This window comes from Panicum hallii, chromosome 2 (genome assembly GCF_002211085.1).
Source record: "Panicum hallii strain FIL2 chromosome 2, PHallii_v3.1, whole genome shotgun sequence".
NCBI lineage: Eukaryota > Viridiplantae > Streptophyta > Magnoliopsida > Poales > Poaceae > Panicum > Panicum hallii.
The window spans coordinates 4,147,493-4,165,382 of NC_038043.1; the positions used below are offsets into that span (position 1 = coordinate 4,147,493).

The following is a 17,890-nucleotide window of genomic DNA, read 5'->3' on the forward strand; positions in this document are numbered from 1 at the left end:
GGTTTCCGTATCCAGTTAGGTAGCGCCGTAGCGGTAGCAGCATAAAGAGCACACCATGATCGCGCCCTCGCAACACCAGCTGCTGCTGTACATTCTCGTCCTCCTTGCAGCCGGGGCTCTCTCGATCCAGGCTACCACCATTGCTGAACAACATGAGCCGCCGCTGCCAATCACACGTCCGGGCTGTCCGGACAAGTGTGGCAACATCAGCATCCCCTTCCCGTTCGGCATGAAGCCCGGCTGCTTCCGGCAGGGCTTCCAGGTCACCTGCGACCACTCCTTCCAGCCTCCTCGCGCCTTCCTCGCTAAAGGCGCCGGATCAGGAGCATCCCAGTCGACATTCCTCTCCTCCTACTCCGTCAACATGACCACAGGTAACTATTCCCTCGTAGACCGGAAAGACTCCCCTGTCTTCCCGGTCGAGCTCATCGACATATCAGTCGCCGAGAGCGCTGCACGGGCCTACGGTGCAGTGGCGTCCGTCTGCAACACGAATGCCACCGGCGGATTCTTGAGGCTTACGTTCACCACCCTGGCGTTCGGCATGGACGCGGCTCAGGGCCCGTTCCTCGTTTCGGTGGCGCGCAACGTCCTCGTCGGCGTCGGCCTGAAAGTCCAGCCTCTGGCGTTCACGTTCAACACCGCGCCTGGTGCCGAAAGGGACGAGCCCCTCGTCTCCTGCCGCTCGACGCTCATGGGGAACCTGGAGCTCGCGTCCAACGGGTCGTGCTCTGGGCGGGGCTGCTGCCAGGCCTCCCTGCCCAAGGAGCTGCCGCTCTCCGGCGTCTCGGTTATCATGCCCACCCAGACCCTCAACAACTCTCTGTGGGTGACAAATCCATGCTCCTTCGCTATGGTGGTGGAGGATTCTTGGTACAACTTCTTCACGGCGGACCTGTATGGCGACACCAGCAACAAGTTCCCCAGGGGCGTGCCCTACGTGATCGATTTCGCCATCAGGAACGCTAGATGTCCGGAGAAGGGTGAGCAGCCACCTCTGGGCTACGCGTGCGTCAGCGGCAACAGCTCTTGTGCCGACGTGACCAATGGCTACATCTGCAAGTGCTTGGAGCACTACGAGGGCAACCCCTACATCACAAATGGATGCCAAGGTAATAATATGCACTTCTCCCGTTCTAATTCCATAGCTAATATATATATATATTGTTACGATCATAGACATATCTTATTGGAAATCGTCGGATAAAATAATCACTAAGAGGTTTATTTATCTATAGCACAGTTGCAACTCCATGTATTTAGAGTTGTAACTGAACTGTTTCTAATATTGCAACTGGAGGTAGCGCAAATGTGAACTACAATGAGCATAGGCACAAAATAGCAATATATATATACATAGACATACATATACATATACATATACATATACATATACATATACATACACACACACATAAGCTTGGGCTTCGATTACTCTATAACCACCTCTGTTCTGTGTCCAGACATCGATGAATGCAAGCACCCAGGTTTGTATCCTTGCTCGAGTGACGGGATATGCAAGAACAGGCTTTTAGGGTATGACTGTCCATGCAAACCCGGAATGAAAGGCGATGGGAAGATGGGAACGTGCCAACACATATTCCCCGTTGTAGCAAAGATGCTTGTAGGTAAGCACTAAGCTACGCGTAACAAGACTATAGTTACAGCCATATACTACATCTAGAACATATTTTATGCTTTTATTTATTTGGCGCACCATTGTAAGTCCGATTGACAAATTAAAGACACTCCCATATTTTCTAAATATACAACATTTATAGTTAGTTTAAAATGAATTAAGAATTTAAGGCACTCTTTCCCATCTATTAAGGATTATAATTTGATGATTGCCGTATGCTGTTTAATAGGATGGTTAGTAGAAGGGTATTTTTGGATCAGTAATGTCACTTGCCATCTGTTTAAGGTGGTCTAGATGAAAAATATAGTTCTATTTTACTAGCTCACGCGACAATGTAAAATTCATTGGTTCCCATATGCAGGTGTAATTGGTGGTTTCTTTGTCATGGCGGCTCTGTTATTCCTCATTCTTCTCCGCAAAGAGAAAAAGAAGATGAGGGAGTTATATGAAAAGAATGGCGGGTCTATACTGGAGAAAGCAAAAGCTATAAAGATTTTCAAAAAGGAAGAGCTTAAGGAAATTTTAAAGAGTAAAAATTCAATTGGAAAAGGTCAGTTTGGTGAAGTTTACAAGGGCCTTCTTAATAATAAACTAGTTGCAGTAAAGAAGCCAAGAAGTGACGGTGAGCCAAAAAATAACGAACAATTTGCAAATGAAGTCATCATCCAATCTCAAGTCATCCACAAGAACATTGTTAGGCTGATAGGTTGTTGCCTCGAAGTTGATATCCCGATGCTTGTTTATGAGTTCATCCTGAATGGTAGCCTTGAAGATCTTCTTCACAGTAACAAGCTAGTTCCTGTCAACATTGATGTGCGTTTGAGTATTGCAGCACAGTCCGCAGATGGCCTATCTTATATGCACTCAAAAACAAGTAATAAAATCCTACATGGTGATGTTAAGCCAGCAAATATACTCTTGGATGACAACTTCATGCCAAAGATCTCAGACTTTGGCATATCGAGATTGATTGCAAGAGATAAAGAACATGCAGATGAAGTCATTGGTGATATGAGTTATATGGATCCAGTATATAGGCAAACAGGACTTCTAACAGAAAAAAGTGATGTCTACAGTTTTGGAGTTGTGATCTTGGAACTCATATGTAGGAAAAAGGCCACATATTGTGACAATAATAGCTTGGTAAGGAATTTTCTTGAAGCTCATAATGAGAAGAGGGTAGCCGAGTTGTTTGACAGTGAAATTGCAATGACAAGCAATTTAGAGCTTCTCAATAGTTTGGCAAGGATTGCCATGGAATGCCTTAATCTTGATGTGGATCAAAGACCATCAATGATAGATGTAGCAGAGCGCCTTCTCAAACTATACCAGTCTCGTAACCCTTAAGTTGTTTGTCAGTAAGTTCAAGCACAATTGCACATTGGTGTATACCATTGAATAAGATAGGCAACTATCAGTGTGGAAATATTTGTTTTATTCCAACTTGCTGTGGTGAACAGAATACTTAAAGTTAGAAGCCTGCCTGTCTCCCTTGATTTGAACAACTTTATTGTAGTGCATCTCACTTGTTATGTATTGTTATGTTGAAAGTGATTAAACATATGTGTTAATTATCAAATTTTCTCGGTTATTTGGCATTTGAACATGATTACGAGCCGTGGCAGTGTTTTATTTGCAGTCGTGCAATATAACATGCAATACGTTGGCTCTCAGAATATTCTTTTTAAATATATAATTGCCATAGCTACGGAGGAATGCATCACGCTGAACATATTGACGCTTGCTCATTGGAGATAGCAGAAGGTTGATTCGGTGCAATGAATTCTCTATTGTCAGACATGTTATCCTGAATTATGCTAAGCTCCTGCGACGTTCATCTCTGGGGCTCAAGGGCATCTCTCTTCTGTATGCTGAACACCTCGTTCTCGTGTTCGTATATATGCAATTCATCCACAAAGAATGATCAGTGTCTCGGAATGGTTTACGGATAACCTTCTTATTCTGTTTCTCCAATGGAATTTTAGACTCTTGCACAAATTGAACCATTTGTCTATGAGCAGGACTAATTCAGCACAAAGAGGAAGCATCAGTGCTGAGCATGGTTTGGGTCTAATGAAAGCAGAGAAAATTGACTACAGTAAATCACCTGAAGCAGTAAGGTCTGGAGAAGCACGGCATTGGCATATGCCAAGTCTTCTCCTTTTGTCAAAGTGACAAGTGGTTAAATAGATTAAGGATGCAAAAGACATTGTTTTCGCCAGTTTTGAAGCGCACCACCATCTTGCCGCTTCATTTCTAAATTCTGAACGGGACTATTTTTAAGCCCCAATCTTGCAGGCAGCTCAATTATTTCTTTAGACGAACTGTAATGTATGACAACTGGTTAAGTAGTTTAAGATGCAAATTAAATGACAAACAATGCCATTCTTGATTGACACGTACGAAGGAATCAATGTTGGACTTAATTACCTGCGGATCGTTGCGCTCCACCATCGTGCCAGCTTTGCTTCTAAATGTATCAAGATGCAAACGAAAAATAGTACCAAATATAGTACCATCTTTACGCCTTCTATCGTGCCAGCAGCTTGCCCTAGACTTCCATCGTTTTTTGGTCCCAGTGGACAAGTGGTTAAATGGATTAGGACATAAACGGCAAATAATAAGAGCATCCTCCACTCCTTACTGTGCTAAGACCATCTGCATTGTGTGAACAATAGGGAGCATAATAAGAGCACGCTCCTCCTATACCCGGTTCCCATAGGTAACTACTCTGTCCGTACCATAATATAGCTACTTCTAAAGTTTTCCAGGCAGATTAAGAGTGAGGACTAAAAGTCTATAATACCCTTCATTAGCTTGCATACTTGCATGCAAGGAGGCCATTTTAGGCCTCACATACAAAAAACTCACTTGGAAACTTATAAGTATCTATATTATGAGATAAAATTTGAATGCTAAAATAGTTATATTTTAGGATGGAGGGGGTACTATCTTTTCAAATGCTGCTCTGCATGCATGATGCATGCATGTGTGTGTGTGAGAGAGAGAACCTATTTTAAAAAATGGTTTGGTTACGGTGAATGGAAACAACAAATTGTAAATGGATCATGAAACGTAGGCATCCCACCTTGGGTACACCAAACGAAATATGCATTTGTGATGCTCTTAAGGGAAACTCTTGATCCCGCACCACAAGCCTTTCTAGTATCCATACAATGGCCCTATGCATCGCTGGAATACGTTTATATATAAATATTGCACGAAGTAAACTTGATCAGTTTAATGTTAACCTTTTGGAGAACATAAAATGGAGTTTAATTTGAGGTCTAGCTAGTGCAATTTGCATTTTCAAATTAAAGACTTTGTATAGACTAGATAAATATTTGACCTAAGCAGGGAATAAGAATCAGAAGCAAACGAAGATACGGTTGTACTCAAGATTCTAAATAGCAGGCTATAGGATTTAGAGGAAGCAATCCAAAATTCCACTAAATCCCACTATAGCGCGCTAAATGCCGCTAAATCCCGTTGTGGCGACCCTCTTCAGGCGCTATAGCGCCGCTATAGCCTGCTATTTAGAATACTGGTTGTACTACAAAGGATAACACACCTATAATTTCCCTTGGAAGACTATATATACATGTACATCCTGCCAGTCACCCAAGTCATTCTTTTAATTTGTTGTTTTTAGGATTTGAAGCTAACTTCATTCTACATAGTGCAGTCCACGTTACTCCTTGTGAAAACTAAGCATCATCATATATTTTAAATCTAGTAACACCTGTCAATTGCACATAATTCCTGTTTTTGCAACGGATTCCAGTCGACCCCATCCCCGTCAGGGAGACCGAAAATGCTTCAACTAGGTTTATGCCCCCGCGTTTGTCAGAGTTCCGGATTCTATAGAACAATTTCTACATGGAAACATTTCTCTCTGAATCAAAATTACTTTGGGAAATCGTTTATTAGCTCTCGCTGGCTAGTTTCTTATTATTCTGAAGAGTTGATCAGAATCACTAGGAACATCCTTTTGCTTGATCCTATTTTCTAGTTTCTTCCTCGCTCCACTTGCTAGAAACACCATTCGGCATGGATTCACATATTTCTGACCGAGAAATAGAATCCAAAGTTTCCTGCCTGACGGGGCCAAAGTATGCAAAACATATGTGCAGGTTGTGAAACCCGGGGTGTTTGTTTGAAACGCACACATGCAAATAAATATCCGGGGGGCAATGTGCAATTAGCTTTGGATGCTCCTTTATATGTTAACCCTGCAGATCCAAGCTTTCCGTTTCCAGTTAGGTAGCGGTAGCAGCAAAGGCAGCACCGGACCATGAGCGCGCCCTCGCAATCCCAGCTGCTGCTGCTGCACCACATCCTAGCAGTCCTCCTTGCAGTTGCAGCAGCAGGGGCTCTCTTGGTCCAGGCTACCGCCATTACTGAACAACATGAGCCGCCGCCACCGCCAATCACGCGTCCAGGCTGTCCGGACAAGTGTGGCAACATCAGCATCTCCTTCCCGTTCGGCATGAAGCCCGGCTGCTTCCTCGAGGGCTTCCAGGTCACCTGCAACAACACCTTCCAGCCGCCTCGCGCCTTCCTTGCCTACAACAGATCAGCCCAGGTGACGATCGTCTCCTCCTACTCGAGGACTCCAGGTAACCATTCGATCGTAGACCAGAAAAATAGCAGCACGGATGGTCCTCCCTTAGTCCTACCGGTGGAGCTCATGGACATATCACTCGCCGAGAGCGCGGCACGGGCATACGGCGGAGTGGCGTCCGTCTGCAGCACGAACGCCACCGCCGGGTTCGTGAGGTCTGCGTTCACCACCCTGGCGTTCGAGATCGACGGGCCCAAGGGCCCGTTCCTCTTGTCGCTGGCGCGCAACGTCCTCGTTGGCGTCGGCCTGCAAGCCCTGCCTCTGGTGTCCAGGTTCGACAGGACACCTGTGGACCAAGAGAAGGACTACCTCGTCTCCTGCCGCTCGGCGCTCATGGGGAACCTGCAGCTCGCGTCCAACGGGTCCTGCTCCGGCCGGGGCTGCTGCCAGGCCTCCCTGCCGCAAGCGCAGCCGCTCAATGGTGTCTGGGTTAGCATGGGGCCCATGAGCGTGAACGACACGATGTGGGCAACCAACCCGTGCTCCTTCGCCATGGTGGTGGAGGATTCATGGTACAACTTCTCCACGGCGGACCTGTACGGCAACACCAGCAACAGGTTCCCACGGGGCGTTCCCTACGTGATTGATTTCGCCATCAGGAACGCCAAATGTCCCGCGAAAGGCCAGCAGCCACCTCCCGACTACGCGTGTGTCAGCGGCAACAGCTCTTGTGCCGACGTGACCAATGGCTACGTCTGCAAGTGCCTAGAGCACTACGAGGGCAACCCTTATATTCCTAATGGATGCCAAGGTAATAGACCAATATACTAATATGCTATACACTTCTCCAGTGCTCCTGTTCTGCACCATACAATTAGTTGACTCCAGGGAATAAACTAATCATATAAACACAAGCTTTATTTAGTGCTTCCATTATTGCTTTATAACCTCCTCTGCTTTGTGTTCAGACATCGATGAATGTAGGCACCCTCATTTGTATCCTTGCTCGAGGGATGGGATATGCAAGAACAGGCTTTTAGGGTATGACTGCCCATGTAGACATGGAATGAAAGGTGATGGGAAGACGGGAACGTGCCGGCCCATATTCCCCCTAGTAGCAAAGATGGTTGTAGGTAAGCATTAAGCTAAACCTAACAAGACTATATAATTACAACAATATGGTGTATATAGAATGTATTTTAAGGTTTTATTTCTTTACGTGCACACGCCGCACTGTAAGTCAGATTGAAGAATTAAATATAGTTCTATTTTACTACCTCACGAAACAAAGTAAAGTTTTCTGCTTCCTATATGCAGGCATAATTGGTGGTTTCTTTGTTTTGGTGGCTCTGTTATTCATCGTTCTTCTTCGCAAAGAGAAAAAGAAGATGAGGGAGTTCTATGAAAAGAATGGTGGCCCTATATTGGAGAAAGCAAAAGCTATAAAGCTTTTCAAAAAGGAAGAGCTTAAGGAAATTTTAAAGAGTAAAAATTTAGTTGGAGGAAAAGGTTGCTTTGGTGAAGTTTACAAGGGTCTTCTTGATAATAAACAAGTTGCAGTAAAAAAGCTGAAAAGTGGTGGTGCCCAAAAGAATAATGAACAGTTTGCAAATGAAGTCATCATCCAATCTCAAGTCATCCACAAGAACATCGTAAGGCTGATAGGCTGTTGCCTCGAAGTTGATATCCCGATCCTTGTTTATGAGTACCTCCCGAAAGGTAGCCTCGAAGATATTCTTCACGGTAACAACAAGGTAGTACCTCTCAACATAGATGTGCGTTTGAGCATTGCTGCACAATCAGCGGACGGTCTAGCTTACATACACTCAAAAGCCAACAACAAAATTATACATGGTGATGTTAAGCCAGCAAATATACTCTTGGATGACAACTTCATGCCGAAGATCTCAAACTTAGGCGTATTGAGATTGATTGCAAGAGATAAAGAACACGCAGATAATGCCATTGATTATTGGAGTTACGTGGATCCAGTATACATGCAAACAGGACTTTTAACAGAGAAAAGTGATGTCTACAGCTTTGGAGTTGTGATCTTGGAACTTATAAGTAGGGAAAAGGCCACATGTTCTAACAATAATAGCTTAGCAAGGAATTTTCTTGAAGCTCACAAAGAGAAGAGGGTGGATGAGTTGTTTGACAATGAAATTGCACAGACAAGCAATTTAGAGCTTCTTCATAGTCTTGCGAAGATTGCTGTCGAATGTCTTAACCTCGACGCGGATCAAAGACCATCAATGATAGATGTAGCAGAGCGCCTTCTCAAACTAAACCGGTCTCGTAACCCTTAGTTGTTTGTAAGTAAGTTCAAGCACAATGGCGCATGGGTGTGTGCCATTGAATAAGATAGGCAACTATCAGTGTGGAAATATTTGTTTATTCCAACTTGCTGTTGCTGTTAACAAAATCCTTAAAGTTCGAAGCCTGTCTTTCTCGCTTGATTATATTGGAACAGCTTTATTGTACTGCATCTAACTTATTGTGTAGTGCTATGTTTAAAGTGATTAACCGGATGTATTAATTAATCAAATTTTCTCGGTTATTTGGCATTTGAAGTATGATTCATTTGTACAACTAGAGTTTGGGCCCCATTCTGGTAGGAATTTCCTCTGCATCCCCAGCCCTCTGGTCAGTCTGGTGGTCTAGCAAATATCCTTGCAATCCAGTAGCAACTTTGCGGGCAAGGAAGGTCAGGTCCACAGCTTGCGCTTTTTGGACACAGACACTTCTGCTAATGCTCTAATGGTCATCTCATCGGTGCAACGGCGCACACACACTGCACAAAAATGACCAAATCATAACACGAGCCACGTACGGTAGTGTTTTGCGGTCGTGCAATATAGTATGCAATGCGTGTTGGCTCAGAATAATTTTTTTAATGAATTGCCATTCGGAGGATATGACTTGTCCACACCCATACCAGGTACGATCTCCCTAAACTCCCTGTTCCAGCACCTCCCATAGCTACGGAGAGTAATGCATCACACTGAACTTATTGACGGTTGCTAATTGGAGATAGCAGAAGGTTCATTTGCTGCAATTAATCCTCTATTGTGAACCTAAGTTTGGGGAGAACATGTTACTTGCAAATTAATATGTTTTCCCCTAACTTATGAAACTAATTGGTTTATGTCAAACCCCGCTACAACTTAGGACCCAGTAAGTCTGTACCTCACTGAGCTTGTGGCTGAGCAGAACTGCTTGAGTGAATTGAGCAAGACAACGTGAATAGTCTATATATATATGGTTATCATGGATTCGTGGGACTATGGGAAGCATGCTGTGTTTACTGATATGATGGTACCATTGGGTTACACGATGGTAAGCCCACAACTTCTCTTTGACCCTATATCGAAATGTGACACTACTTCCTTTCTTAACTATACGTCATTTAGGACAACTGATCGATCTAGTTCAAAAATGAACTAATTTGCTTGTTCTAAACGTCATAGAGAGCGTATGCAGTAATTAAGTGGTTAAATATATTAAGTAACACGAGACATTCTTTTTGGCCAGTTCTGATGCACGCCACACCATCGTGCAGGCATTAATTGCTCCAATAATCTAAATGCATTAGTTGCAAATGTAACTAAGCCCAGTCTTGCCAGCTTAGCTTCTTTAGACAAACTGAAATGACAAGGGGTTAGAGACAAACAACGCCATGAATTAAGCACGCCACCGTCGTGCCAGCTGTGCTTCTAAATGTATCAAGACACGAACGTGAAATAGTACCTTATTTCTTCAAAAAATAGTACCACTTTCATGCCCTCTATCGTGCCAGCAGCCTGCTTTAGGCTGTAATCATCTTTCAGTCCCAGCGGACAAGTGGTTAAATGGATTAGGATACAAATGGCAAATAATATATACTAGATCTTTTGGAGCATCCTTCGTGCAACAGCTTCACACTCTTTTTTATTCAAACAGCTTCACACTTGCATCCATCACCAGCTAATATTCTTTGCCTAACCACCAAGGTCTTAACATGTAACAATCCACATATGGATCAGCTATATCTATGAGCTGGACGTAGCTACACGTCTATGAGCTTCGAGCTTAAAAGTATTTTCTCCATTTTGAATGTGGGTTATTTTAGTTTTATCCTAAGCCAAACTTATTTAACTTAACAAGTTCATATAAAAATACATCAACGTCTATCAAATCATTCTTGTTAAATCCACCATAAAATGTGCTTTGTTAGTGTATTTTTTAATTAATATTGTAGATGTTAATATATTTTTATGTGAATTTGGTCAAAATTTGAGAAGTTTAACTTAGACAAAACTAAAACACCTACGCATTATCTAAGCCTTTTGCATGGTGTTTATTTCTACCAATTTATCTAAATTGTTTTAGACCTTATTGTGGTTTACCATTTTTGCCTTTTTGCTAGATATATATGGTTTGCCATTTTCTTCGTTAGATCAGGGTCTAAGGCTAGAATTCTAAATGTAGAAAAACAATATATATTGTGGCTGGCGCATATTTGACATGTCCCTTCCGAAGACTATTATACTAGTAGTGTGGTGCGACTTGTTTAAGGTTTTGTAAGAGAACAACTAACTATATGTTTGGTAGTGGGCGTGTAATATAATTTGATGTCTAACTAGTGCAATTTGCATTTTCAAATTAAAAGACTTTGTACACACTATATAAATATTTCACACTAGCGGAGAAGAACAAATCTGAAGCAAATGTAGAGATGGTATGTAGTACGACAAAGGGCAGAATATACCTATATAATCTCCATCCTACCACTCACCCAAGTCATTCTTTTATTGTTTTTAGGGTTCTCTAACTTGTATATAGTGCAGTCCACGTTATTCTTTATGACAACCAAGCACCATTTTTTAATTTAGCCAACAACCTTTCCATTATTGCGGTCAAAACCCTGTCTCCGGAAATACTTCGACGGGGTTTAAGTGAAAACTGCAACGAAGCTAAACATATGCAGGTTGTGAAACCAGTGGGGTTCGTGTTTTGCATTTTACAAATAAATATTTTGGGCAAGATGCAATTAGCTCTAGATGCAAGCTTATTTCCGTCCTGTTAGCAGCTAGCCATAGCAGCAAATCACACCATGACCACGCCCTCGCAGGCCCAGCTGCTGCTGCGCATCCTCCTGCTAGTCCTCCCCTCAGCCGCAGGGGCTCTCTTGATCCAGGCCGCCGCCGCCATTGCCGACCAACATGAGCCGCCGCCACCGCCGATCACACTTCCGGGCTGTCCGGACAAGTGCGGCGACATCAGCATTCCCTTCCCGTTCGGCATGAAGCCCGGCTGCTTCCGAGAGGGCTTCCAGGTCACCTGCAACCACTCCTTCCAGCCCCCTCGCGCCTTCCTTGGCGAAGGCGACCGAACATCACCCAAGACGTCGACCGTCTACACCTACTTCTCCATGTCCAAGACAGGTAATTATTCGGTCGAATACCAGAAGAACAACTCTAACCTGCATGTCTCGCCGGTGGAGCTCATCGACATCTCTGTCGCCGAGAGCGAGGCACGGGCGTACGGCGTCGTGGTGCCCGCCTGCAACAAGAACTCCACCTCCGGGTTCTCGATGATGGCGTTCACCAGCTTGCTGGCGAAAGGCAAGGGCCCGTTCCTCGTGTCGCTGGCGCGCAACGTCCTCGTCGGCGTCGGCCTGGAGATCGTGGCCGTGGCGTACAGGTTCAACACCGCACCCAGGGGCGGAGAGGACGACTACCTCGTCTCCTGCACCTCGTCCATCAATGGAAACCTGCAGCTCGCGTCCAACGGGTCGTGCTCCGGGCACGGCTGCTGCCAGGCCTCCCTGCCGGAGGCGATGCCGCTCACCGGCTTCTCGGTTTCGACGCACCCCACTTCCCTGAACAACACTATGTGGAGGACCAGCCCGTGCACCTTCGGCATGGTGGTGGAGCGCTCGTGGTACAACTTCTCCACGGCGGACCTGTACGGCAACACCACCAACAAGTTCCCCAGAGGCGTGCCCTTCGCGATCAATTTCGCCATCACGAACGCTAGTTGCCCGGCGAGAGGCCAGCAGCCACCTCCCGACTACGCGTGCGCCAGCGGCAACAGCTCTTGCGCCGACGTGACCAATGGCTACGTCTGCAAGTGCTTGGAGCACTACGAGGGCAACCCTTACATCCAAAATGGATGCCAAGGTAATAACCCTTACACCAGCCAATTTGTTGACTCCACCGAATATATACGCAATGCAACTCAAGCTTGGGCTTGGATTAACCTAGCTATAAGCACCTTTGTTTTGTGTCCAGACATCGACGAATGCAAGCGCCCTGATTTGTATCCTTGCTCGAGTGATGGGATATGCAAGAACAGGCTTTTAGGGTATGACTGTCCATGTAAACCCGGAATGAAAGGCGACGGGAAAGAAGGAACATGCCAACCCATATTCTCCCTGGCAGCAAAGATGGCCGTAGGTAAGCACTAAGCTAACCGTAAAAAAACTATGCATATAATTGCAGACATTTGCTATATATACAAAGTGTTTTAAGGTTTATTTCTTTGGACACACATGTCAGCAATCATAAGTTTGATTGGGGAATTAAATATACTTCCCCATTTCTAAATATTGGAGTTTTAGGACAGGCTAATTTGTTCTTAATGAATTTTAAAAATTTAAGGCACCCTTTCCCAACTATTTAAGAACTAAAAACTTAATGATTGTGGATGATTTTTAATAGGATCGTTAGTAGAAGGGTATATTTGGATTAGCAATGCCACTTGTCATGTGTTGAAGGCCGTGACCTAGATGAACATTTAGACAGTGTCATATATATGAAACAACTTCTGTTGGTTTTCATTTCTAATAGTACCTAAGGAGGAATACAATTCTTGTCTCACGATAAAGAAATATGTTCCATGATTTTACTTTGTGCCCAGGATAACTAGGAGAATTTATTATGCTCGATGACTAACCCTCAGCATAGTTGGTCACTGACAGTACTCCGACGAATTATCAGCTGTCAAAGAGCTGGCATGTGCTTTAACTGATATTATTTGGATGAGCAGAATAAGAGTAATAAACAAACAACATAAAGGGTTAAAGACAAATCATATCTCGTCTTGCATATTGAAAACTTAATACTACCAAAGATTGAGAAAAAGAAATTCTTGTATCATCAAACAAAGGCATACTATTTTGGTTTTATGCCATTGTGTAGTAAAATTTTGCTTCCCATGCAGGTGTAATAGGTGGGTTCTTTGTTGTGGCGGCTCTCTTATTCCTTATTCTACTTCGCAAAGAAAGAAGGAAGATGAGGGAGTTCTATGAAAAGAACGGAGGGCCTATATTGGAGAAAGCAAAAATTATAAAGCTTTTCAAAAAGGAAGAGCTTAAGGAAATTCTAAAGAGTAAAAATTTAATTGGGAAAGGTTACTTTGGTGAAGTTTACAAGGGCCTTCTAGATAATAAACTGGTTGCAGTAAAGAAGCCAATCAGTGGTAGCATGCTGGAGAATGAACAGTTTGCAAATGAAGTCATCATCCAATCTCAAATCATTCATAAGAACATCGTTAGGCTAATAGGTTGTTGCCTTGAAGTTGATACCCCGATGCTTGTTTATGAGTTCATCCCCAAAGGTAGCCTCGAAGATATTCTTCACAGCAACAAGGCAATTCCCCTCAACATTGATGTCCGTTTGATTATTGCTGCACAGTCGGCGGACGGTCTAGCTTACATGCACTCAAAAACAAGTAATAAAATCCTACATGGTGATGTTAAGCCAGCAAATATACTCTTGGATGAAAACTTCATGCCAAAGATCTCAGACTTTGGCATATCTAGATTGATTGCAAGAGATACACAACACACAGATGAAGTCATTGGTGATATGAGTTACATGGATCCGGTATATATGCAAACAGGACTCCTAACAGAAAAAAGCGATGTCTACAGTTTTGGAGTTATGATATTGGAACTTATTACTAGAAAAAAGGCAACATATTCTGACAATAATAGTTTGGTAAGGAATTTTCTTGAAGTTCACAAAGAAGGGAAAAGGGTAACTGAGTTGTTTGATAACGAAATTGCACTGACAAGCAATTTAGAGATTCTCCATAGTATGGCAAGGATCATTATGGAATGTCTTAACCTCGATGTAGATCAAAGACCATCAATGATAGAGGTAGCAGAGCGCCTTCTGCTACTAAACCAGACTTGTAAGTTGTAACCATAAGTTGCTTAATATTTATTTTGTTTCAATTTTCGATTGCGAACAGAAGCCCTAAAGCTAGGAGCAAGAGGTTGTCTACCTCCCTTGATTCGAACAACTTTACTATATTGCATCAAACTTATTGTGCAATGTTATGTTTAAAGTGATGATGCATATGTATCACTTGATAAAAAAATTTCTATTATTTGACATTTGAAGTACAGTTCATGTTATAACTATAGTGTGCCCCACTCTGGTAGTAATTTCCTTCCATCCGCATGCCTGGCCCTCCGGCGGTCTAGCAAAAATAAACCTAATAGCCAGTTGAAACTTTGCAAGCGAGGAAGGCACCGAATCCGGTCCACATCTTGTGCATTACGGGCGCATACAGTTCTCCTAATGTTCCAATAGTTATCTCATCAATGCAGCCATGCACATAGTGGACCAAATAATGGGCTACAACAATATTTTGCAGTCGTGCAATACGAAGGGAAACTGGTAGGCTACACTAGCTATAATAATTATATTTCTATAATTTTCAACTGAGATGCATGTGAGTCATCACTAGACGCACATCAGAACGGAAGAAGATTTACACTCGGGGTACTACCTTGCATATGGACTGGGGCCAACCATGTAAGCACTTCAAGTGGACTGTGAAAAATTGCCATCGCTGTTTTTTAAAAAAGTTTGATATTTTCCAGCCTGCAATAGCAATTCTAATATATAATTTCATCCTAATAGTTACAAATCTTAGGTGACATAAGCATATAAGGTTATATGTTGGTGGAAGACATATATTTTCACCTCTAACAGACATGCATCTACGTAAAAGTTATCTTTGCATTGTCGGTCTCCGGAATGAGCACCTACATCACTTGTATCAGCATCCATCATTCGAGTTGCCATCATAGGTCATGTATCTTTCTCGTCCTCCTTTTCCGATAGGCACCTACATGACATGTATCAACGACGACCATCCGAGTTGCCACCATCGGTCATGTATCTTTCTCGTCGTCTCCTTCTGAATGAGTGTGCCATTTAGATATATTTTCAGCACATCATAAATCATCTTTGCATGCCTATGAACGATTATTTGATACGCTGTACAACGAACCTACATGCTATTAACGGTTGAAAGCATGCCTATATTTGTATCATTTTTATACCTTTTTAGAATCATGTCAAAAAGTGTCTTTATGTGGCGATAGACAATTGTCTTATATGCTTTGTAATGTGTCAAGAGGTTAATGACATTTAAAAGCATGTCTAACTCCGTGATTCTGAGACGATTTAAATAACATGTGAGAAGTGTCTTTATAAGAATAATAACGTTATAAGCGTGTCTAATATGGTGACATTTTCACACGTTTATGAAATCGCATCAAAGAAGTACCTTAACATGCCGATGTACAGATGCTTTCAGCCTGTGTACTTACTACAAGCTACAGGGTAGTTTCTAATGGTGGTTTGGGGGGGGAGGAGGAAACGCTCCAATATGCATGCATGGGTAGGGGGCTGAGCACTCCATTGTGCGACACCGACACGGGTAGAAGGGCTAGAGCCTGCCCCCTGGAGCAGAGGCAAAGTGGATAGTTGATGCCAACATGGATGGTTATCATGGGACTCTGGGAGGCATGCTGTGGTTCATTAGTGATCTGATGGTAGCAGTATGTTACAAGATCGCAAGCCCTCAACTTCACCGCCTAGAGGCAGCTGAAATAGGTCTAGAGAACCGCGGCATTGACATACACCAACCCTCAAGTCTTCTCTTTAATTTTGTCAACATGACAAGTGGTTAAATAGATTAAGATGCAACAGACAGTTTCCTTTTCCCAAGTGTTGAAGTGCAGCTCACAATTGTGCCAGCTTTGCTTATAAAATATGAAAGTAATATGCAAACGGTACAATCTTCCCAACAGCTTAATTAATTTCTTTAGACGAACTGAAATGACAAGTGGTTAAGTAGATGCGAACCGACAAACAATGCCATTTTTGAAGCATGCCAGCTTTACTTCTAAAAGTACATATAAGATGCAAACAGAAAATAGTATCATATTTAAGCCCTCTATCATGCGTCGTGCCAGCTTGCTTTATAGACTTCCATCTTTTTTTAAAAAATCCCGGTGGACAAGTGGTTAAATGAATTATGCATAAACCGCAAATAATACCACATTAGCATCCTTCGTGCCACAGCTTCACACCAGCTAATATTCTTTGCCTGATCTGTAATCACCAATATCTTATCAGCTGCAATGATGCACCTATATAATGAGCCGGACGTAGTCACACGTCTACCAGCTCCAAAAAAGCATTACTAAATCTTTTGCATGATGTTTATTATTATTAATTAAAAACTATGAAACGCGGCGGCCTGCCCGGCCAACGAGGCTAGCCACGTCGGCCAAAAATCCCCGGCCATCCAATCACCTGATCCAACGGCTCGAAGAGCATGTCCCGGATACTTTGCAAAAAAAAAACCCACTTTTGTAAGAACCAACCCGCAGTTTATGTTTGAGCCTGTCGATTTTTGCAAAAAAACCTCAAACTTTATAAAAATTAACCTGTAGTCCACACGTGTCTCAAATACTAATTACATTCAAACCCCTACAACCTTCAAAACATTTCATCTTTTAGCTCGGTTCTCAGCGATCCTCGTGGCCACCCGAATGTAGCGAACCACTATATTTATAATTATTTTAATTTTCACAAAAATAAGATAAAGAGATACATGTAGTACGATGAGCGCAGGGCACCGCCGGCGAGGCCAATCGATAGGGCTAAAAATGCTAGATTTATTTGATTTCTCAGCTCAAGTATTTGCTAGATATATAGCTTAAAATCAAAGATTGCATGTCTCCGCACCTGTTTCAATTTAAATGATTGTTTGCTGCCTAAAAATGGTAAATTGCATAGTGAATAGCTTAAAAATGCTAAAATGATGAACAACTTTTGGTAGCATCTACGCACATCCTATTTGTTTCTTTCTTTTTGGTCGCGTAACTAAGAATCTGGGGTTCTATAGGGATCCTACAATGGTAGTTCGCTTTGGTGTAGCCAAACTGTTTGGCCAGGGCTACAATATTTCTTTTTTATCGGTCTCATGCTTACTAATGCCGGTGCAATTTTTTTTAAAGAAAAGAGTGCTGCCTGGATCTCTATCGCTGTCTTCCTCTCCACAATTTTTGTAAATACCTGCTTGCTAGCTTACTACTGTACCCCATTGTGTATACATCTTAATGTATGCCATCATGTACTCTAAACATATGTACAGCCACAGTTATGATGCACTTCAATTGCCGTTGTTTCCTTCGCGCCAAGGTGTGCGCCAATCACTAGTTGCACATAACTCACAAGTTCACAATGAATTCCAGTCAACCCCCCATCTTCGGAAATACTTCAACTGGGTTTATAATGAAACCACCAGCTTTCCTAAATCCCATATAATGCCAGCCTGGATGGACATCGCCAAATAAGTTTATAAATGTTGCACAAACTAGACTTTCCTGTTGA

The 17,890-nt window shown here is 42.9% G+C and overlaps 3 protein-coding genes across 3 annotated transcripts; all 3 read left to right on the forward strand.

Moving 5' to 3' along the window:
* Positions 1-55: 55 nt before the first annotated feature.
* On the forward strand, positions 56-2,986 carry LOC112880203 (wall-associated receptor kinase 3-like). The gene is made up of 3 exons (XM_025944710.1): positions 56-1,112; positions 1,464-1,628; positions 2,001-2,986. Exons 1-3 carry the CDS (start codon positions 56-58, stop codon positions 2,984-2,986), a joined length of 2,208 nt encoding a protein of 735 aa, XP_025800495.1.
* A 2,947-nt stretch (positions 2,987-5,933) lies between these two features.
* On the forward strand, positions 5,934-8,567 carry LOC112883205 (wall-associated receptor kinase 1-like). The gene is made up of 3 exons (XM_025948467.1): positions 5,934-7,014; positions 7,172-7,336; positions 7,521-8,567. Exons 1-3 carry the CDS (start codon positions 5,934-5,936, stop codon positions 8,510-8,512), a joined length of 2,238 nt encoding a protein of 745 aa, XP_025804252.1. The 3' UTR covers positions 8,513-8,567.
* A 2,731-nt stretch (positions 8,568-11,298) lies between these two features.
* On the forward strand, positions 11,299-14,395 carry LOC112882978 (wall-associated receptor kinase 1-like). The gene is made up of 3 exons (XM_025948178.1): positions 11,299-12,367; positions 12,479-12,643; positions 13,410-14,395. Exons 1-3 carry the CDS (start codon positions 11,299-11,301, stop codon positions 14,393-14,395), a joined length of 2,220 nt encoding a protein of 739 aa, XP_025803963.1.
* The last annotated feature ends 3,495 nt before the right edge of the window (positions 14,396-17,890 follow it).